Source organism: Antechinus flavipes, chromosome 2 (genome assembly GCF_016432865.1).
Source record: "Antechinus flavipes isolate AdamAnt ecotype Samford, QLD, Australia chromosome 2, AdamAnt_v2, whole genome shotgun sequence".
In the NCBI taxonomy this organism is placed as follows: domain Eukaryota; kingdom Metazoa; phylum Chordata; class Mammalia; order Dasyuromorphia; family Dasyuridae; genus Antechinus; species Antechinus flavipes.
This window is the reverse complement of record NC_067399.1, coordinates 274,574,881-274,599,594: the sequence shown is the minus strand read 5'-3', so window position 1 is coordinate 274,599,594 and position 24,714 is coordinate 274,574,881. Positions and strand designations below refer to the sequence as shown.

The window sequence follows — 24,714 nt, the reverse complement described above, 5'->3', positions numbered from 1 at the left end:
AGAACGAATGACAAGAAAAAATGAGAACTACTGAACAATCTGGGTTAGCAGATCAGCAAAAACCAAGAAAACCTCGAATCCAAGTTTAGTATAAAGAATACGATCTTTCTTACTATAAACCTGTGAAATCCAGATTATGATGTGCAATTCAAAAGTATACATTATACTGGCCTGCCAACCTACTTAATTGAGCTGGCTTCTCCGGGGGAGGGGTGGGGGTGGGGGTGGGGGGGAGGAATGTAATGATTCTTAGAGAAGGAAAAGATGTCTGTAACCATCAAAGAATCTTACAGCAAGAGATTTTAGATAACTAATCACTTTGTTCAAATTTATATATATATAAAACATTTAGTGTAAAACTCTAAACTCTATTTCTTTTTTTGAGATAAACCCTGAAAAAAAGTTAGTAAGTGTGGATTATAAGATACTCAACTCAATATCCACAACTTTTAGTTATCACAGGCATATCCTACATTATATTTCCCCTGATCTAAACTGTTTCTCTGAAATGTAACTAATACATAGTTATAAATGTTTATGTTTATATAAATTATAACAAAACTTTATCATAAAACTAAATTTAACCATTCAGAACCTTGCTTCTGTGAAAATAATTTCCCATTTTACCTAACATTTTTGCAAAAGCAGTCAATGTATTTGTAGGCTATGCTTTTCTTCACCTATGTCACAAAGGTTAAAACAGACCATGAAATAAGAACCAGGAAAATGTCTTACAGCAAATGGATTATACCACATAATGAATAGCAGCTAAAAGGTAAGAAAACATAGTCCTGTGCTTTTAGTTTTTATTCAGAAAATTCTTTATCTCTAAGTTTGGGTAAAATTGTCTTGTTACAATGAGCGCAAAAAAAAAAAAAAAAGCTTGAAATGACAACTTCTAATAAGGAAGACAATCCCATGGTCCTAAGAAGTCAGGATGATACACGATCAACTTATAAACTACTAGGAAAAGCACTACCTTCTGTCCTTACAGGAACCACTGAATAAATAAAAAATTATAAAATTTGAAAAACAGATTACACAAATTTAAAAGACCACCTAAATATCTAAAAATATGCATCTATTTCCCATTCTAGGAATGAGTATAACAAAGTTAACTTCTCAATAAAATTCCTTATCTTAAAGGTAGATTAACAATTGACTACTGCCAAAGCTAAATTACAATGTATAGATTATACACCGATTATATTGGTAGTAAAAAGAACACGTTCATGGGAAAATCAAAAAGAAAATGTAACCTAAACTAATACATGGATAAGGTATCTACCTCAACAGCAGTTTCTGGCTTTGTTATTAGCTTCCAAATGTGAATTTGGTCAATTCATTTCTCTAGCTAAGGTCTGGCTTACCTCATTTATGGAATGTGATTATTTGCCACCCAGCTAATAAATATGAGAATAAATAGCACTAAGACCACAAAGGGTCATAAAAGCAGATTTGTTTTTCCAAGTTAAATAGCAAGTGTTACTATATAGATTAAAGATCGTTCTCACCTCTATTAGTCCAGATGTCCTTGAACTGGGTTTTTGTTTATAGGCTACTAGCTTTCCTGCAGGAGAAAGTCCAGCATAGAAAGGCAGAGCTTTGCCTCCATGCAATTTTTCTCTCAGTGCTTCTAGGGCATTTGTCTGTTCAAAGGTGGTATCATCAACTTTTCTGTGTGATGGTGAACCATCAGGAGTTTCTGAGTCAGAGTTTTCAGCTGTGTCATCCTGATCTTGGCATGATGGCATGGATATTTTCACCCGAGAAGAATAAATGGGAGGGTTCTTTTCACCACGACTCTTTCTCTGAGAAGCTAACTCAATAATGAAGCTTCCCACCTTGAGGGATTGTGGTGGCATGTTGCTATTAATGTGCTGGGACAGAATGCTCAAGATCTTGTTTCGATCTTCCTCCCAATTACAGTCTGAGATGATCTCTATCAGTTTGGTGGGCCCACCAGGGGATGTCTGATGCATGTAGGAGGTAGAAGATGATTCCCCTTCATTGCAGGAGGACCTCCAGCTTTTTTCTGACAAAGGATTAAAACACATTTTACTACATCATTTTAAGGCTAAACTGTGATCAATTCATATTTTCTTTAATAGTTCAGAAAAGCAACTGGTAAACATAATACTATTTCATCTCAATATCATCTCATTTTCTCAACAAAATGTCAATCTCACAATTTTCCATTTTAGAAGGACATTTATTCCCTTTCTCTAGAATATGATCCTAGATCACAAAGACCTTCATTACCTGACAAAATAGAAATTTTAGGCCTGTAAAATTGTCTTAAAATTTTTTTCATGAAATCCCATAAAAGAGCTTCCTTGCCACGTGTGCAACAAAAGCCAAGTTTTTGACATATTCTATCATTCATAAATGCAAATCAGGCATGAACAAGATGTTCAGACATTTAACATAAGACTAGTCCTTCAGATCAAAAAAGATATCGTTATGGCAACAAGCTGCATATTCTACTTTCAAAGGTTCTTACTGCAAGTTGCTCTGAGATTGCTTCTACATAAGATTCCTGCATCTCCACCTCCTCACTAGCCTTCACTTCATCTGTTGTGTAGTTATCAGTGTGCAATAAAAAGAGTTAGATTTTAAAAAACAACTATCCGGCAAAATCCAGTCTACTGTATCTTAACCATTTAGGTATTTTGGTAGCTATATCTAATGGAAATGAGAAAACCCCTCTCTCACTTCTCTTTTCTTCTCACTTACTCCTAGACACATCCTTTTTTCCTTTTGCTGGACTGAACAAGCTCCTAGAGACAAACTATCTTTGTCTAAAAAAAAGTAGAGAAAAATCAACTGGAGAAATGCTTCTTCTCCCTGTTGGACCTACAAGAAGTCTACCCTTCTGTTATCCCCCTTGAAAAAAACTGCTTTGTCACTAGAAGAAAATCTATGGAAAACTCCATCCTTTGTTTGCAAAAACAAGGGAACTCAAATGCAAAATATCGAATATCAAGAACATGGTTGATACATTGCTTAAGTTTTGCTAAACTGGCTTTTCTTTTCCTGTTTTTTTTTTTTAATTTTCTTTTTTGTTTTTTATATTAACGGATAGCTACAATGGGGAAGAAAGATAAAAGATTCATCGAGAAATTAAAAGGACAGGGAAAAAAGGATATTAATAAAAATTACAATTTATAAAAAAGAGACCCAACAATAATTTTGATATAGTGCATTCAATTCTTAGGTGAAGGGGCTGATATAGTAAGGCCATCTTTAGAAATCTGGATTGCTTTATTTAACCACATTTTAAGTCAACTATACAATAAGAATAAGTTTTCGTTTTTACCTCCTGATTTATCTCCATTCTCTGTTTCATAAGTATTCTGCTTCATAGGTTGATGTTCAGAATCATGTTCCTATGAGAAAGATTAGAGGAAAAAAATTAGTTTGAACAAATTTATTTAGTATCTACGCAGTACATATGAGACTTAAAAAAATTACTTGTGGGGCACATCTATATCATTGCAAAGTAATATACAGATAATAAAGTAATTTTTTTATTTTTTAAATTTATTTTTAATTTTTTTTATTTTTGTCAATTACATATAAAACTAATTTTAAACATTGTTTTAAGATTTTAAGTTCCAAATTTTTATCTTTCCTTCTCTACCCTCCCCAAGAAAGCAATCAGATATATGCTATATAAGTGCAATCATGAAAATGTTTCCACATTAGTGATTATGAAAGAAAAAGAAAAAAGGAAAAAACTAGGGGAAAAAAACAACAAACAATAATAAAGTAAAAATAGAATGCTCCAATTAGTAATCAGACTCCATAGTTCTTTCTCTGGATATGGATAATGTTTTCCACCATGAGTCTTTTGGAAGTGGCTTGGATCATTTACAGTTTTTTCTGACCCCAAAACATTCTGCATGACACTGAAAAAAAAATCTTTCAAGAGCACTATTTCCCCATGTCACTGTCCTGATCCAAAACCTTCTGTTATCGTCTGTCATTTGAAAAAACTTCTTGAGCTAATAATAAAAGCCATTCATAGTCTCTTCCTAGTCAGTTTTCCAACTTTATAAAATAAATAATTTTTAAAAGACTAGAGAGGATGAAGGATCATATTGACTGAGAAGTTAGAGGAATAATTAATTGCTTTCTACAAACTATTCTAACACAAAATTCTTAGAAATAGAATTATAAATCATATGTAAAATGATTTACCAAAATAAAACAAAAGAGGAACAAGTTAAAAAAATTTATAACTTAAATACAAAGACTTTTTACATTGAGCATCTTCACCTCCAAACCCAAATACTCTGTGTATAAGGCTCAATCAAGATATATCACCAGAGCAGCAAGAGATAGAAAGAAAAATTCCATATAAACTAACTGTAGATAATATAAAATATTTGGGACTTTACCTGCCAAGACAAATCCAAGAACTATATAAACACAATTAACAAAACACTTTCCACACAAATAAAGTTAAATCTAAACAACTGAAAAAAGTACCAAGTGCTCATGGATAGGCTGAGCTAATATAATAAAAATAAAAATTCTATCTAAATTAATCTACTTATTCAGTGATATACCAATCAAACTGCCAAGAAATTACTTTATAGAGCTAGAAAAAATAGTAATAAAATCCATCTGGAATAATAAAAGATCAAGAATTTGAAGAGAATTAATGAAGAAAAAGAAAATGCCAGTGAAGTGAGCTAGCTGTATCAAACCTGAAACTACAATATAAAGCAGTAGTCATCAAGACCATTTGGTTCTGGCTATAAGAGTAGTTGATCAGTGGAATAGTTTAGGCTCACAAGACACAATAATAAATGACTACAGTAATCTAATGTTTGATAAAACCAAAGACTCCAGCTCCTGGGATAAGAACTCACTATCAGACAAAAACTGCTGGGAAAATTGGAAAATAGTATGGCAGAAGTTAGGCATTGACCCACACCTAACTTTGTATCAAAATGGGTTCATGATTTTAGAAGATACCATAAGCAAATTAGGAAAATAAGGCAGACAGTCTACCTCTCAGATATGTGGAAAAAGGAGGAATTTATGGCCAAAGAAGAACTAGGCAACATTATAAAATGCAAATTGGATGATTTTGATTATATTAAATTTAAAAGGTTTTACACAAACAAAACTAATGCATCCAAGATTACAAGAGAAACAGAAACCTGGGGGGAAATTTTACATCAAAGAATTCTGATAAAGACCTCATTTCTAAAATATATAGAGAATTAACCCAAATGTATAATACAAGTGTTTTTTAATTGATAAATGGATATGAACAATTTTCAGGTGAAAAATTAAAGTCATTTCTAGTCATGTGAAAAAAATGCTCTAAATCACTATGGATTAAAGAAATGCAAATTATGACAGGAAAAGATGATGATTAAATATTGGAGGGGATATGAGAAAAATGGGACATCAATACACTGTTGTAAATTGATGCAACCATTCTAGAGAGCAATCTGGAACTATGCCCAAAGTGCTATGAAACTGTGTATATACTCTTTGATCCAGCAGTATCTTTACTCAGTCTGCATCCCAAAGGGATCATAAAAAAAGGAAAAGGATCCAAATGTGCAAAAATGTTTGTAGCATCCCTTTTTGTAGAGTCAAAGAACTGGAAACTGAGTGGATGCCCATACATTAGGGAATGGCTAAATATGGATGTTATGAAAATTATTGTTCTATAAAAAACCATCAGCAGGCTGACTTCAGAAGGGCCTGGAGAGATTTGCATGAACTAATGCTAAGTTCAAGTGAGTAGAACCAAGAGAACATTGTACACAGCAACAAGAAGATTATATGATGATCGATTCTGATGGACTTGGCTCTTTTCAACAATGAGGTTGAGTCAGACCAATTCCAATTAACTTGTGATGGAGAGAGCCATCTGCATCCCAGAAAGAGGACTGCGGGGACTGAATGTGGATCCCAACATAGCATTTTCACCTTTGTTGTTTACTTGCTTTTGTTTTTCCTTTCTCATCATTTTTTCCCTTTGATCTGATTTTTCTTGTGCAGCATGATAAATGTGGAAATATGTTTAGAAGAATTGCACATGTTTAATCTATATTGGATTACTTGCTCTGTAGGGGAGGGTGAGTGGAGGGACAAAATTTAGAATACAAGGTTGTTCAAGAGTGAATGTTGAAAACTATCTGCATGTATTTGGAAAAATAAAATGCTATTATTAAAACACACACACACACACACACACACACGTAACCAGAAGAGTCAAGAGAACAATACACACAATGATTCCTCTTCTTGGAAATATCCTTCAACAAGATGTCAAATCCCTTATCCCATTGGTGAGTTTTCTCCAGAGCTCTTTTTTTTTTTTTTTTTTTTTTTGGGGGGGGGGTAAGGGGGGTTAGGGTTAAGTGACTTGCTCAGGATCACATAGCTAGGAAATGTTAAGTGTCTGAAGCTACATTTGAACTCAGATCTTCCTGACTTTAAAGCTGGTGCTCTATTCATTGTGCCATCTAGCTGTCCCTAGAGCTCATTTTGAATTGAGGACCAGCCTGACTATAATTTTTCTCTGGGATTTGCTTCTGACTTTCTAGACTTCAATACCATGCCCCTGGGCTGGTATTTAACTCTCTTCATACTTCACTGTCTTCTTTCAGCTTCCCTGTGTTATCTTCTCCCCTTAGAATGTAAGTTCTTTGAAATAAGGCTCCTGTGTTTCTTAATGCTGGCTATAGTATTCTTTTTAAATACTTTTTTTTTCCAATTACAATTTTCTTTTACATTAAAACTTTTTATTTTCAAAACATATGCATGGATTATTTTTCAACATTAATCCTTGCAATGTGACCTTGTGTTCCAATTTCTTCCCCTTCCCCAATCCCTTCCCTTAGATGGCAAATAATCCAATATATATTAAATATAGTAGAAATATGTTAAAACCTATATATGCATATATATTTGTACAATTATACGAGTAATTATTTTTAATATTCTTTTTTAAAATGCTGAGTTCCAAATATTTTCCCTCCAAGGTTTCCTCTCCTTACCCTCTCATTGAGAAGATAGGCAATTTGACATACATTATACATGTCCAGTCACTTTGAAAATATTTGCATATTAATCATATTGTGAAAGAAAACAGGAAAAAAACAAGAAAAATAAAATTAAAAAAATTAAGCTTTAATCTGCATTCAGATTCCATCATTCTTTTTCTAGAGGGGGATGGAATGTTTTTATTGTGAGTCCTTAGGAATTATCTTAAATCACTGTATTGCTGAGGAGAGCTAAAATCATTCATAGTTGATCATTATATAATATTGCTTATACTGTGTACAATGTAAGTCTTTCCAAATTTTTCTGAAAGTATCCAACTCATCATTTCTTATAGCACAATATTCCATCACAATCATGCTACATCTTGTTCATCCATTCCCCAAATGATGGGAATTCCATCAATTTCCAATCTTTGCTATCAAAAAAGAAGTATTACATATATTTTTAATATATCTACATCTATTTTCTTTTTCTTTTTTATTTTTATTTTTTTTTGGTAAATATTTTGGGGATACAAACCTAGTAATAGTAATACTTTGTTGGGTCAAAGGATCTGCAAAGATTTAGAACCCTTTTGGGAATAATTTCCAATAGTCTGAGCTTTTAGTATAATACAAAATCAATCACAAGTAAGTAAACATTGCGAAATTACAAAGAACAAATATACTTATATCCTACTTTGTGATAAAAGTAAAAGTCCATATATGCATGTTGCATATATTTTCAGAATTAAGAAGATACTAAGAATGAAATCAGATTGGCAAAGAACTCAATGCAGAATTTAAAAAGAAAGAAGAAAAAAAGGTAAAGAATCTCTTCCAATAAGTAAAAGTTCTCAAAAAGAATAACAGGTTTGGAATGCAAAATTATAGCCGAAAGAAGCACCAGCTTTGACAAAATATATTACTTCTAAATGTGAATAGCTTTGAAGACATAATGCTAATTTAGATTGTAGGTCTCAAAATAGATTAAAAAACCTGAATATTATAAAGTAGGAAACAATACAAATAAGCTTTTGAATACAAACAAGGTATACTGATTCAAGTGAATCCAAAAATAATTTCTACAGAAAAATTATCACCTTTAAAATTCCAAAGTATGTAACAGCTAAATTTCACAATAAATAAATAAACAAGCAGTCACCTCGTCATCATATATAAAGAAATGTCAATTTATAAAGTTTAAGATTGCTTCACACAATCAGGATATAAAAAGAAAATAGATAAATAATTTCAACAAAGGAAAGGATCTCAAGCTATATAACATGCAAAGTTAATACTGTTCAATGAAAAAAACCTGAATCTTTAACAAAAAAGAGGGATTTGGGTGACTGCTAGAAAAACAAAAACAGAAGAGAAGAATACTGGATTTGCAAAGACTCCAATCAAAAAAGGCAAAAGAAGAATAAATAAAGAATAAATAACAAAATCCTGTAATATTAGTTAAGGACTCTTAAAATGGTAGTAATTTGTGATTTAGGTTACTACCTTCTCTGAGAAAATCTTATACCAACTAGAATTGCACCCTACTCCAAAAAAGATGTTTCCTAAAAAAAATTAAGCTTAAAACTAACTTCTTTGTGAAGATGATTCCCCCAAGGCAATGCTACCCCTTCTGTAAAACAACCTTGTGCTGTTTTGGATATAGACATTCACCCACACATATATGTATAGAATGTAAGGTCTCTGAGGGCAGATTTCATTTTAGTCGTTGAATTCTCGGCACACAAGAAGCTTTTGACAAATTCTGGTTTACTAGCTAAGGGGAATGAGTCCCCAAGAGTTTTTAATGTTAAGGGTTTACGGGAAAAGAGACATAAAAGAGAAAAATGATAATCAGAACTTGGAATGGTTAAGTGATAATGTTAAGGGCAAGGAGGAAAAATAAAACTTCTTGACTCAAGACTCTGGCAACTCCTGGCAGTTTCCAGTCAATTATTACTTCTTTCATGAATTGAGAATGATAAATAGGAGAAAAAAGGGAAAAGAAAGAATAATATAGATTGTATGTGAGGAGAGAAAGAGAAAGAATAGAAGTGGAGGTTCAAATTTGGTACTCCTGACTCTACCATCTTGAGAGCCATAGACAGATTGTGAATTAACAAAAGCTAAGGAATAAAATTCAGACTACAAGAAGAGAATAAAGAGGAAGGCAAAGTAAAAGAAAACTCAATGAAAATTGACTTCCTGAAAGAAAATGTTACTTAAATTAAGGGGAAATAATGAAGAGAGAAACAGAAAAATTTTGGTTCATATTATCTAGCTGTAAAAAAATAAAAAAATAAAAATGAAAAATGAGTAAAAAAATTATTCAAAGAAGAGCAAGAAAGTGGAACAGATCAAAATACCACAAACAAAACTATCAGAGAAACAAAACACTAGTAAGAGGAAGGGAATTTTAAAAATCAACACAAAACCAATACATAGAAGAAAACAGGCTGAATAAGCACAATATAAAATATAAATGCATTACACAATACAATTAAATGAAAAAACACGATAGAAAGTATGGGAAAACAAAATCTGACAATTTGATATATACAAACAACACATCTAAAAATAAATATACAAAAAGAATAAAATAGAGTGTGGAACAAATTGACTATTAAAGCGGAAGCTGAAAATCACTGTATTACAGCAAAAATAATTCCTAATTATCAAGAGAGATAAACAAGACAAGAAGAATTTATTTAAAATGCTTACTATATAGCAGGTCTACATTGGGGCAGGGAAATAATATATTTTTAAAGGTACCATAAAACCAGTGGCAATCATAGATGAGTCAAGCTCAAAAAGAAATATACCCTTGGGCTACAGACTTAGAAAACCACAAATTATCATTATCTCAATAGTGTATTTATTTTTAAAAAATACTACCCAATTACATTTTAATCTGATTCAGACTGTCATAACCAAATGATAGCAATGCTAGCATTTATATTCCAAATGGCAAAATAACAAAGAAAAGAAGTTAGCCCAAATATGGGGGACTTAAATAATTTTATCTCAAAATTGTATTAATCTAACCAAGATAAACCAAAAGTAAAATATAGAATTAAATTGTTGGAAAAAAATCAAAGCTCAAAGATTTATAATTACTTATGAAAGGGAATATTAAATAATACATGCAGTACTTCACCTTGGCACTATAATTCTTAGTACTAGATTGGCATGAATTTTGTTGCCTCAATGGTGATGGTTGCTCTCCTTCTTCCAGTTTCCGTTCATATACTCGAACCCTAGCACAAGTCATCATGCTCTCAAAGTACAAGTACACGGGATCTTTGTCTTCTTCTCGAATCTGAAAGTTACATAAAAGGGAATTCTGTCATACATACATACATACATACATACATACATACATACATACATACATTGCAATCTCCAGATCAAAAATAAAAACGACCAAGGTAAACAAAAATCTTCAGAATTTAAAATATGAATGTCCACTCTCAGAATTGAATGTTCAGAGAGGATAATGATTAAATATTACTAGAGACTTATAACCATAAAAGTTTGTGAAACTTCAGGATAGATAGTTAACAGTTAAATGCCCGGGATAATGATCATAATACAAAACCTTGTTTATAAAAAAGTGCTTTCTAAATTTTTTTTTTTAAATGACTTTTATAAGTATTTTTGTGATTTTTTAAAACTTGATTCTCACAATAATTCTTTTTTTTAAACATACAGTATAAATTAAATACACAATAAGTATACATGTCCAAACTGTTACTTTGCTGTACAAAAAGAATCTGACTCTGAAATAGTGTACAATTAGCTTGCGAAGAAAATCAAAAATGTAGGTGGGTAAAAATATAGGGATTGGGAATTCTATGTAGTGGTTCTTAGTCATCTCCCAGAGTTCTTTCGCTGGGTGTAGTTGGCTCAGTTCATTACTGCTCCATTGGAACTGATTTGGTTCATCTCATTGCTGAATATGGCCAGGTCCATCAGAATTGATCATCATATAGTACACAATAATTCTTTAAGATGGATGGAGTATACAAATACAATTTACATTTCTAGCAAGCAAAAAAGTATAGACTTTAATCCAATACTCTTCAATAACCTTTTCATTACACTATGAATAATACTGTTTCTCAATTGCCTTTACCACTAGACATGCCTCTGGAACAAATACTCTGTCAGAATGAAACATTTTTTCTCATGGTAAAGAACTTGTTCTTAGCCAAGAAAATAAAATTTATCAGTTTGAAATTTACTAATAAGCTTCTTTATAAATTAACACAACTCAGGTACTATTAGTTCTCTGATTACAATGTTCCCTATTATTTACTAATCTAAACTTTAAAAATAAAAGGCAGATCTGAATCAAAAAAATCTGAAATAACAGATTTCTGAAAATACTACAAAGGCATAATAAAATTAAATCAAAGAGTATTATTTGTACAGATGCCAAAAAGACTACAACTTTTAGTTTAGGCAGTTCTACTTGTAGAAATTAAACAGACACAGTATATTACAACTCTATCCTTTTGCTGACCTCTGAATGCTACAAATCAAATTTATTAAATAAAAAAATCTAATAAAAAGAGAAAAAAAAGATTCAGAGAATTAAAAATAAATCTAATAAAAATACACTACTTTTATATATGAAAGAGAAAAGGATCCTGTCTTAAAAAGTGAAGCCCCAGGCTTACCACAGGGTTGGGTTTGGGAGTATACACACGCACTGGTTTAACTCCATTGGTAAGTTTGTTCTTGCTGCTGGTAGGCAAAATCTCTGGATGAGGCAGAACAGTTGATTTCACTGGCTCAACAACAGAAGGTGTTGGAATATAAACCGGCTCTGGATCTACCTCGCCTTCTACTTTCACCCATAATGGATAATGACGAATGGGCTGTTCTGGTTCCGTATCACAAATAGCTAAATAATAAAACAGAAAAACCATGGTTAACTTTAACAAGTTCAGCTCATTAAATAACACCCTTCCAAGCACTGTCAGGATAATAAAGAATAAGACATCCATACAAAAAGGTCCAGATTTTTTGTTCAAACTCTCATAAATCTCATGAAACTTTAGACAAATAAACTGTTCCAAGTAAGTTATTTTAATTACTTCCTAATCATGCTTTTTATTTGTCAATCCAATGAAAAATGTTTATAGTTCAATGAGAGAAAGAAAGAGAGGGAGAGAAAGAGAGAGGAAGGGGAGGAAAAGGAGAGAGAGAGAGAGAGAGAGAGAGAGAGAGAGAAGCAACTAAATAAAAGAAAATTTTCATTAACATGAAGTGCCTGCCAAATGTGGAGAAAAACTTTTCAGCATTTAATCAGCCAAAAAAATTATTATAAAGATGGGCATGTCACCCATACTAAAAATAATAAGTAGGAATTTATAATCCTCTTGAATTACATAGTAAACAATTGATAACAGCAACATTATTCAATTATAAATTCCGACAGATGTGGCTCTCTCCAACAATGAGATGATTCAGATCAGTTCCAATGGTCTTATGATAGAGAAACATCTGCACCCACAGAGAGGACTGTGGGGACTGAGTATGGATCATAACACAGTATTTTCACTCTTTTTGTTGCTTGCTTATATTTTGTTTTCTTTCTCATTTTTTCCCTTTTTGGTCTAATTTTTTTTTTTGTGCAGCATGATAATTGTGGAACTATGTATAGAAGAATTATACATGTTTAACATATATTGGATTACCTGTTGTCTAGGGGAAGGGGAAGGAGGAAAGGAGGGAAAAAATTTGGAACACAAGATTATGCAAGGGTGAATGTTGAAAATTATGTGTATGTTTTGAAAATAAAAACCTTTAATAAAAAAATTGATAAATACTTGATGATTGAAGATTTAAGAAAAGACAGATAAATAACTAGCAATACTATCTGTTCTTCTGATTTCCCATCAAGGCTCAATTTTGTCTGCTTTAACAGCTTGTACTTTAGTTCAAGGTAGTCTTTCCTACCTCTGATTTGCTGCAGCATATACATCAGTATGACATTTGGTATATCCTTTACTGTTTTATAATGTTACTTTTGTAACAATGGGACAAAGTTCCTTGATAGCTAAGATCAAGTCTCCTTCTAGTGCAAAGCATAGCTACAATGTGATAACTGACTAATGAAAAGTATAAAAGAAAATAAGATTATTGAAGTATGAGAGTTCATAGGTGAGGAGGGAAGAAAACAGAGAAAAACAGACAGAAACACCGAGAGATCAATGCTGGCAAGAAAAGCTGCAAAAAGATTCCTGGAAATGGATTTGAGTAAGTCTCAAAGAATGTATAACATTTAGATAGGCACAAATGTCAGAAATATGGAGAGACTTAACTGATGCAAAGAATACAATATACACAATGACTATAATAGTGTTAATGGTAGGAACAACAAAAATGAATGTTGTGAAATTACAAAGAACTAGCAGTGGAATAGACATTTTATGACATTTTAGTCGCTTTATTCGCAGAATTCCAAATTATTTCCAAATGGCTGTACTGCTTTGGCAGCTTTACCAACAATGTCTTAGAATCTGTCTTTTCCAATCAAATAGATGGCATAGTGGATAGAATATTGGGCTTAGAATCAGAAAGATGCATCTTCTGACTTTAAATATGACTTTAAGACACTAGCTATGCAACCCTAGGCAAGTCACGTAATCCTGTTTATCTCAGGTCCTTATCTGTGAAATTATTTGGAGAAAGAAATGGGAAAAAAAAAACATACCCCAATATCTTTGCCACAAAAACCCCAAATAGGTAAGAAAGAGCATATGACTAAAATTTAGCATATGACTAAAATGACTTAACAGCAGCTTTCTACATTCTATCTATTCTAGTTGTTCATCATCTTTGCCAATTTCTTCAGTGTAAGGTAAAATTTCAGGGTGGTTATAATTTGCATTTTTCTTGTTACTAGTGCTATTGGAAAGTCTTTCACATAAGTTGTTGAAAATGTGCAATTCTTTTATGAACTTTTTTTAAATCTTCAAATCATCTACTAGGAAATGGCTTATATTCTTATATTCTTCAGTTAGGCCTACTTAGGCCTAGTTATAATACTCAGCAAATAAGAGATAGCTTTCTCTCTTCTTTGCCTATTTAAGCATTACATTTCTATTTCTCATCTTACTGTTGACAGCATTTCTAAAATATATAAAATAAGAGAATCTTTGCCTTCCTCTTAGATTTACTGGGAAAGCTTCTAGTATATTCTCCTCATTGCATGTGATACTTGCTTTTGGTTTTAAATACTCCTTGACAGCCAACATTCCTCTCTGCACACATATGTGTGTACAACACACGATTATATTCATGCCTATGTGTACATATATGTATGTATGCACGTGTATATATATGTATGCACATATACATATCACATAAATGCATGTAAATTGTATTTTTTTAAGGAATAGATGAGTTCTCTATTTTGACAAAGGTATTTTCTGCATCTATGAAGGTATGTTTTTTGCTAAATGTGATTAAATGCTTGTTTTCTCCCTAGCTTTGAACTATCATATGTATTTTAATTGGAAAATATTTGTTGAATGTGTACTATTTGTCAGACACTGTGCTAAGCACTAGGCATATGAAGAAAGGCAAAAGACAATCCATGCTCTCAAGAAGACCACAGTCTAATGAAGTAGACAACATGGAAATATCTAAATTTTTAAAAAGTTATATCTATAGGATAAATTGATGATAATCAACAGAGAAAAGGTTTTATAAAATTAAGAGGCAAAGAGAAAAGCTTCCAGGAAAAGGTAAGATTTTTATCTAGGACTTGAAGGAAGCACCAGTAGGTAGAAGTGAGGAGGAAGCACATTCCAGTCATGTAAGATAGTCAATAAAAATGCCTAAAGTTGGGGGATAATGCATTCTATCTGAGAAATAGCAAGGAAGTCAATGTCACTGAATTACAGAAGAGATGAAGTTGAATATGGTATTAAAAAACTGGAAAAAAATAAAAACAGAAGGCAGGTTATGAAAAGCTATGAGAGCCAGAGAATTCATATTTCAATCTAGAGTTGATAGGAAAGCACTGGAATTTAGATCTCCATTTGATTTTCTGCTAATTTGATTATTTTATATTTCATGTTATTCTCTTTATTCTTTTCCTTTTCCCTCTAAATTCTCATTATCTAGTTTATGGTCTTTAGGTATATTTATTTCTTCTTTCTTTATTTATTTTTTTGTTGTTGTTGTTGCTCCTCATTGAATTAAAAGCTTCTAAAATATGAAATTTAAATTCCTTCTTTTAAATAATTCTTTTGATAGTGCTTTGTAGATATTGTCTCCTCATCTTTTTTTCTTGTTGACATACTCTTAAAAATATGAATTCATGAAAAAAGTAAATATGTATACTCTCATTGTAGAGGGTTTCCCTGCTTCCCAAATCATTTAGCCTAATTCTATCCTCTGTTTTCCCTAGGACTTTCTGTCCTAATCCACCAAGCAATCTCCACTCTGGGTTGATGTCCTTCCACCTTGTCAATGTTAGTTGCCACTATAGAGCTCTAATTTATTTCAAGGCAAGATGTTGTCATGGGAAGTATGATATTCTCCTAGACGAAGTAAATGGTCTCACAGTGTGCCAAATCCCTCCAGATTAGATTTATTGCAAAGATTCTATCTTCTATTTCAGAATATATCCCTTCCCCCATGGACATCTTCAAAGAATCTCCTTCCCCCACCATCGATTCAAGTTTTCTCTCTTTTCTCTCATTTCAATCTCTCATGACACCTCATCCATTCTTCAGGAACCTGTCTTTCTTGCTAGGACACTCAAGGGGTCATTTTCCTATGTTGTTTACCATGGATTTAATAAAGATATATCATATGTTGCCCTATCTTCTATCTTCTCTCTGTCCATCCTTTAATCTAATCCTACAAAATACACTGACTCAACTATAGAAGAAAGGAGATTGCTCCAAAGGAGAAGTGAGATTGGTGCCTGCATAGCCCTTCACTTAAATACAGTTTACCAGCATACCATGGTATCATCTCCCTCATATTATGGTCAGAAGAAACAATCTCTGTGAGTAGGAGTAGCAGCTGCCCCCTTGGGGATCCAAGTGGAACTTGCCAGAACTAACTTAATTTTTTCTTTCTTCTTTTCCTTTCTTTTCCCTCAGTTCCCATAAGATATCATATATTTACCTAAGGGTACTCTGCCCAAAGGAATGTAACTTTTATATAACAGGAACCATGCCTTATATCCAGACCTCTGAGGCTCTCCTTGACTGATCCCTGACCAAAACTCATTAGGTCAGAGTGAATGTACACAGCAAATGTTTCTATTTTGGTCTGAAACCCAGAGGGTCTTGCCCTGCCAGGGGCATATGTGTGAGCATGTGCACATGTGCATACACACTCGCACATGTGTACACATACATACAAATCTATTTATTGTTTATTTGTTTGGCTTAAGAGGCCATTCTGTGTCTCAATTATTACTTAGCCTTGGCATGTATATAAATTTCACTCAGTTCCTTCTGTTTGAAAAAAGTTTTACCAGAGAAACTTACTTCAAAATTCTTTTTACATTTAATACTGCTAACTGTATTTTTCCCTCATTTATTCTCTCCTCTCTTTTCTTTTATCCTGCCCATCCTCAAAAGTGCTTTGCTCCTGACTACCCTTTCCCCATATGCCCTCTTTTAAATCACCTTCTCCCCCCCTTCCTTATCTAGTCTTAATCACTGATTGGGTGCTGCCTCAAACAAAATGAGACCTGTTAAAGGTCTAAAAAAGTTTAAAAGAGGGGGCAGCTATATGGTATAGCAGATAGAGCACCGGCCCTGAAGTCAGGAGGGCCTGAATTCAAATCTACCCTTAGACCGTTAACCCCAATTGTCTCCATTCCTCTCCCCCAAAAAAGCTTAAAAGGGCCAAGGTCTCTCACTACATCCAAGGCCATCTACACTCATACCTTGCCATTAGACCCAGATGGTTCTAATGAGACCAGTGAGTTTGAAACAAGTTGTTTCCTCCCATACATTCTGGAGAAAAATGTGTGGATTTTCTCTATTTGTGTCTAATTTTCTGTGAAGTTCTGGGCTATTTTTTCACTTTGGGTTTTTTGTTTTGTTTTTGCATTATGATGTCCAGGTTTTAAAAATTTATGCTCTTGAGGTTCTATGATCCTTAAGTTGTTGTTTCTCATCTTGTATTTCTTTGATGTCAAAGGTTTTTGCTTACATAGAGATTGTGTTCTTTTAATGCTATTTTTAAAAAAACTTTCTCCTTTCAAATGGTCCTTTTACTTCAACATAACATTCTAAATGTGTTGTTCTTTCTTTCACTATATTAGAAAACTGATCAAGCATAAATTAGTATTTCTATTCTACTAATTATTTCTGCCATGCAAGTCATAAATTTACTTTTTGTTTCATCTAAATTATTTTCTCAAGTTTCTAATTTGTCTCACACTATTCTGGAACATCTTGCTTTGGAGATAAGCTCAAATGAACATTCACAAGGGCTGATTAATCAATCAGATGCCATTTCTTGCATGGACCTTGATTTCAGTGGAAAAGTCTCCTCGATCCAGAAATTAGGATGAGTACAACAAGGAAACTTTGTTAAACAGCTAAAGTAGAAATTCAGCTAAAATGGGACTGATATTTAGAAAACAGCCTTGTTTTCCAATTCAAGGAAAATGTGTAGAGAGCATTGTCAGACTTATGAAAAGCCAAGGTTTGATTATAATTTGGGAGCAGACCACTGAACTTTTAGGAACTGGACAGTACATATCTCCTTGGTTCTCTATGGAAAAGAATTGGATCCAGATGAGCGGAAATTAGTTGGAGAGGAACTATATTTCAATTCTATAATGAAAATGGACCTGACTCAATTTCCAAAGACACACTTAATACATATAATTTAATACAACTGGCTTTAAGAAATTATATAAGTGTTAGAATAAGGAAAAAGAAGAAAGAGCAAGAGGGGGAGGTGCCAACTAAACTTAGGTGAAAAGGATGAAGAATCAGATAAGAATGGAGTTAAGTACAATTTTGAGTGTGATACTTCACAGCAGGATTTAGGTCATTCCACATCCTCTGACCTACCTCCCTCAATGGTTACTTCATGGGTGCAGAGAGAAGGAGGAGGGGGAGAGGCAGTGACACAAACAGAACCACCTATTAAGCAGCCTATGACAAGATTACAAAAGGCATTGGTCAAGGCTAAGAGAGAAGGACAGGCTATATCTGATTTAAAAATAAATGCATACTCTGTGATTGAAGAGCTTGACCTTTCAGGTAAACAAAGGAGAAGATACACTCCTTTTGATCTGGAAAAAATTAAGGATTTGAAAAAAGGTTGCACTTTTAATGGGGCTACATTATGATAAGATGTTACTAGATAATTTGTCTTATGAATCCTAACCTAGTGACTGAAAATCCATAGCAAGGACATGTTTAGAACCTGAACAAAACTTGTTGTGGCTTTCGGAGTATCATGAATTATGTAGGATTCAAGCCAGACGCAATAGGCAAACAGGAGTTAATGCACAAGTCACTTTTGACCAACTAGCAGGTGAAGGTTAGTATGGACAGAATTCAGAACAGATTAATTACCCTACAACAGCTTATGAACAGATCACCACTGCTGCTATAAAAGCTTGGGGTTCCCTCCCAGAGAAAGATGGAGACAAAGCCTTCACAAAAATATAATAAGGCCCAATAAACCCTTTGTGGATTTTGTGGAATGTTTGCAAACAGCTGTCACAAAAACCATTGGAGAAAATGCAGCTACAGAAATAATGACCAGACATCTGGCTAAGGAAAATGCTAATTAGGTTTGCAGATGAATTATATGGGGACTACACAAAGATGCTCCTTTAGAGGAGATCATAAGACACTGTGACACAGTGGGCACAAATGCTTATTATACCCAAACTATGATGAGCATGGGAAGACAGGGTCCCTCTTGGCAAGGGACTTCTAGAGAAAATCTGATGTTTTCAGTGTGGAAAAATAGGATATCTGAGAGCCCATTGTAGATATGGAGATAGAGTGAGAAGACAGGCTGAGAGAAGATCTAAAACCCTATATCCAAAATGCCACAAGGGCTTCCACTGGGCCTCAAAATGTAGATTGACCCAGGGAAATGAGAAGCAGGGCCCAGCGCCATGATATCATACAAAAGACAGATGGGGCATGATGGCAGCTGAATTTATACCCAGAGAGTCTTTAGAAGGTCAGGACTCTGATGTGATTTATCAGCCAAAAAGCAATCACATGGCAGAAAGGGATTACATGGTCAACCAGCAGAAAAGCAATCAGAGAACAGAAAGGGATGACAATTGGGGAGAATGCCAGCTTTTTTAATCCAACAGAAGGGCAGTGTCCACTGCGAACGAGCAGCTACAATATAATCACCAGATGATGAGTAAAGATTTAGAAAGTGGCAAATAGAAGGGACTAGATAGGTTAACTGCTTGGGAGAAAGGGTTTGTTTGTATCTTTACAGATGGAGAAGGAATCAGATGGGTGCCAATGAGCACCTGGTTCAGAGAGACAGAAAAAGAGAAAAACTTTGAAACAAAGAAGAATACCTAAAAAAATCTGATACTGAAAAAGCATGGCTGATAATGAGACTGTTGCAGGACTTGAAAACCATCAGGAATCATTGGATTCCCTAACATAAGATGAGACTATTGTAGGACTTCAAAACTTACAGGAAGTATTGGATTCCTGGCACATGAACTAATGGACAATAGATTCCTTTTGGACTATTTCTAGGACTTATGGACATGTATAATTCTGCATGTTGATTCATGTTATTTGTCACATCACTACTAGCCTAGTGTTACTATGTGCTTGTGTAATTTATGTGATTATGTGTAATACCTCCCATATCGATGGATTTATATATTTATAATAAAACAGTGAGACCCTTCAGAAACCTGCTAATCTGACTTGATTTCCCATTTCCTTTGGTGTTCTCATCTTCCTTCCTGACAATCAGGAAAGGTGTGACCACCTCCTTTTTATGGTGTTTTCACTCCTTTTTTGAGCAGTCAGGGAAGACGTGATAACCTTCTTTTTGGGGGTTCTCACTTTTTTGAGAAGTCTTGGACTTTAATCCCTGGCTGCATTTGAGGGGAGTTTAATTCCTGGCTACATTTAGGGTGATTACACAGAACTGAAAAGAAGGCTGCCTTCCTTCTTCATCTCCTGCCCAGAGACTGACCCTGGCTAGTCTTACTCCACCCTCTAGTCCCTCCTACAATTCTCTGTATACACCAATCATTGAGCCAGCACAGGATAATGGGAAGGGCCATTCCCCAAGCACATGCCCATAGAGTATTGTCCAATCGGTAATTAGCCCTAAGTGCTTGAACCGCCCTCAGTTCAAAGACTCAAGAGTTTCAGCCCTCTACAAGGCAGACACTGGCCAATACTACAGTAATAGAGAAATTGCTGAATATATCCTAGACCACCAGCAGCACACCCTTCTTATGAGAGATTGGTCTGGAAGGGTATGAGTGAGGGCCAAAGAGTTGAATTCTGTACTATTAATTCATAATGATGATTGAGCTATGAGGAAAGTATCTTGTAAACTTGAAAGTGCTACATAAATGGGTAACAGTCATACAATTAAATCCAATTGAAAAACCACGTATTAATTATCCCTACTGTTTTATATACATGGCACTATGCTAGGCAAGAGGGATTTAAAAAAGAAGGAAAAACAATCCTTGCATTCAAGCAGGGTAGATTATTCAATTATTATTAACCTTTCTAAAGCATCACAGTGACTGTCATTCTAAAATCTTTAAAGGTTCCTCTATCTATATCAGTGCCATACAATTCCAATTCCTCAGTCTCTGATTTTGTCCTTTTTGTATTCCCGATGCTTAGCATATTAACTAGCAGAGTGAGCACATAATGTTTGTTGACTAATTTCTTCATCCTCCATAATCTAATCTTAATTTGTCTTTCTAGATCTTTATCCAGGATTATTAGCCCTAATTCCAACCTGTTGACCCACCATCATGAACCAATTACCAACTATCATAAATGAGACAATTCAGGAGTAACTGGGCTAAAAGTGGCTAACAGATCACTGACAGCTTCCAGTACAGTTAGTCAAAGTCATTAGTCAAAGGAGCAATTCCTGGCTTCTTACCTTCCTCAGAAAGCTTATTCTGCTCTTTGTTAATTCTAGTGCCTTTCTTCTGTTGATTATTTCCTATTAATCCCAAACATACCTTGTTCACAAGTAGTTGTTGGCATGTTGTTTCTCCTTCATTAGAATAGGAACTTCTTAAGGGGAGGAACTATCTTTTCTTTTGCCTTTCTTTATATTCAACCGTACTTAGCATATGCCTAAAATGTATTATACCCTTAATAAATGCACCAAATATCAACCACCTATTACCAAAAAGGTTGAACATTTAGGCTGGCTAAAGTAATGAGAATGCTAAGGATGAGACATAAGATAGCATGTGTTAGGCAGATGACATCACCTACTATTAATTCCCCCTACACTCTTATAAAAACAGCCTAGATCAATGAACCTAAGAACCTAAAGACTACTTGATTCATTTGCCAACCACTGGCCCTGATTCTAACACAGTCCCAATCACAGTCATGATCCAGGAAAGCACCCTTTTTGGAGATTCAATCTGGCAACTACTACTACAGGTATTATAGTTCATTCAGCAGTCATAGCTAATAAAAACCCCAAAAAGAAAGTACTCCATCAAAGCCCTTGACACCATCAAATGGTTCAACATCAGAAACAGTTATTTCAACATCAGAAATAGTTTAGCAATGAAAATAGCACTGAAGAAAATAAATGACCATCTGCTTTGCTGTTACATTTAAAGAACTGAAAGGCCTATTCTTATAACTTGCCACTGAAATCTTTTTTATCTTCATCGTTAACATATAAGCCACCTTAAAGAACAAACACCATCATGCTTTTCTATTTGTATCCCTAACACTTAACACAGTCCACTGGACATATAAGCAAGTGTTTAATATACTTTTTCATCCATATACAGACTAATCAATTCAAGTATGTGCTGGATACTGGAAAAGTACAATAAATAATTAAAAATATATGATGCTTATAAAAATCATATTTCCATGTAATAGTTTAGTTATTGAGATCCATCAAACAAGAATTAAAATAGATGAGAAGCAAGATTTAGTGAGAATTATTGAACCAAGAATCAAAACATGTGGATCCTAATTATAGTTCCATCAATAATTAGCTAGCTCTGTGTTCCACCTTAGAAAGTCATAATTAAGGTGTAAGATATTTCATAAACAAAATAATGATTTATCAATTGCCAATTTCACCAAAATTATCATGAACACCAAACAAACACATAACACTTTGCAAATGGTAAAGCCATATATAAATGTAATTATCATTATTAAGATATTAAAATCTTTGAATAAACTGATCAAATAGTGTGTCACTTCTCAATCTGATGACCCTTGTTCTAAAGAACATCCTCTACTAACAAAATCTGAATCTCAATAGAGCTCTGTCATATATAGGATTGGTCTTACCTTGATTTCATGATCACAAAGAAGCTACCTGTAAGGTCAAGAATTCTGAAATTCCTTGATGTTGACATTACATCTCCATCTTCAACACTCCTAAACCTAATTTCTATTTATACCAACCTCTAGTCATTTTACCCCTCCCAATTTTAATATATAATACTACCCTTTATACTTTCTTCTTTTGCCCCAACTCTTGGAAAAAGAACTGGCTTTTCTCATTGCCAACCTCAACACCCAATCCCCTCCCAACTTAGTCTTTTATTCCTATTTGCTCCAGGAATTTGCCACTTTCATCGTCTCTACTCTTCAACATCCCTCTGTATCTCTAGTTTCCTCCATACTTTCTACAAAAAATGATTTTATATCCCTGATTATTAAAAAAAAATACACCTCTTCAATAGACCACACCATCCCATCATCTTATACCTCTCTTTTCCACTCCATAGCCAATTTCCTGAAAAAAGGTATCTACACTGCAACAGAATGTTGGAGAGACTGTGGAAAGGCATACTGGTGTATTTCTGATGAAACTGTAAGTTGATACAACTATTATGGAAAAGTGACTTGGGAAAAGTGACTAAGAAGTCAGTAACAAAGTGACTAAGTGACTAACAAAGAAAGTGACTAATGGAAATGAACAAGTTTCAAATGAAGAAATTAAAGTCCTTTCTAGTCATATGAAAAAATACTCATCACTATTGATTAGAGAAATGCAAATTAAGACAATTCTGAGGTGCCACTACACACTCTCAGATGGCTAATCATTACAGAAAGAGATAATGATAGATATTGGGAGGGGATGTGGGAAAACTGGGACACTAATGCATTACTGGTGGAATTATGAAATGATCCAGCCATTCTGAAGAGCAATATGAAATTAGGTCCAAAGAGCTATCAAATTGTGCATACCCTTTATCCCAGCAATGTCTCTACTTGGTCTGTTTTCCAAAAAAAATCATAAAAGAGGGGAAAAGATCCATATATACAAAAATATTTGTAGCAGCCTCCCCACCACCACCTTTTTTTTTTTTTTTTTTTTTTGCTGAGGCAATTGGTGTTAATTGAGTTGCCGAGGGTCACACAGGTAGGTAGTGTTAAGTGTCTGAGGCCAGATCTGAACTCAGGTCCTCCTGACTTCAGGGTTGGTACTCTATCCACTGTGCCATCTAGCTGCCCTTTAGCAGCCCTTTTTGTAGTGACAAGGAACTGGAAACTTGGATACCCATCAGTTGGAGAGAGGCTGAATAATTTATGGCATATGAATATTATAGAATATTTGTTCTATAAGAAAGAATTAGGAGGATGATTTCAGAAAAGCCTAGAAAGACTTACACGAACTGAAGCAAGAGAACATGACATACAACAACAAAATTATGTGATGATCAATTCTGATGGATGTGATCCTTTTCAACAATGAGGTGATGCAAGCCAGTTCCAATGGTCTTGTGATAGAGAGAGCCATCTGCATCAAGTAATAGGACTGCGGAGACTGAGGGTGGATCACAACATAGCATTTTCACTTTTTTATTGTTTGCTTCTTTCTCATTTGATCTAATTTTCTTGAGTAGCATGTTAATTGTGAAAATATGTATAGAAGAACTGTACATGTTTAACTAATATAAGGTTATTTGCTGTCTAAAGGAGGAGTATGGAGAAGAGAGAAAAAAAATTGGGAACACAATGTTTTGCAAGGGTGAATGTTGAAAACTATGCATATGTTTTGAAAATAGAAAACTATTCAAAAAAACCCACACATATATAATTTAATCCTAACAACTTTGTGGGAAGGGAAAAGATTCTGCAGCTAAACTATGGTAGTGTTTTAAAAAATAAAAATAAAAACTTAAATTTTTAAAAAGGTATCCTACTCTGCAGCTTTCATTTCCACATCTACTCATTTTTCAACCCCTTGCAATATAGCTTCCAATCTCACTGAAACAATTCTTTTCAAAAAAGAAATTCTTATCTCTTAAATACTAAACACCCTGTGGCCCTTAGAGCCTTCTTGACATCAGTGCAATGTTTAGCATTATGACAGCATGGTCCTGATATTTCTCTCCTGACCAAGTTTTTTTTTTTTTTTTTTTTTTTTTAATTTCCTACCTTCTGATCATTCCTATGTTTCCTGTGCAGAATCGTCATCCATGCTCTACTTCACATGTGAA

The 24,714-nt window shown here is 33.9% G+C and overlaps 1 protein-coding gene across 3 annotated transcripts in view; it reads right to left on the bottom strand.

The window, feature by feature from the left end:
• MGA (MAX dimerization protein MGA) overlaps nucleotides 1-24,714 on the bottom strand; it is an 86,812-nt gene that overhangs the window by 24,871 nt on the left and 37,227 nt on the right. For 2 of the 3 annotated variants that reach the window (XM_051977123.1, XM_051977125.1), the window contains exons 9-12: nucleotides 11,702-11,928; nucleotides 10,177-10,338; nucleotides 3,320-3,389; nucleotides 1,515-2,035 (exon numbers count right to left, since the gene is read on the bottom strand). In XM_051977123.1, coding sequence (XP_051833083.1) covers nucleotides 1,515-2,035; nucleotides 3,320-3,389; nucleotides 10,177-10,338; nucleotides 11,702-11,928 — 980 coding nt within the window. The remainder of the gene's footprint in view (nucleotides 1-1,514; nucleotides 2,036-3,319; nucleotides 3,390-10,176; nucleotides 10,339-11,701; nucleotides 11,929-24,714) is intronic. The other variant, XM_051977124.1, reaches the window with a different exon arrangement.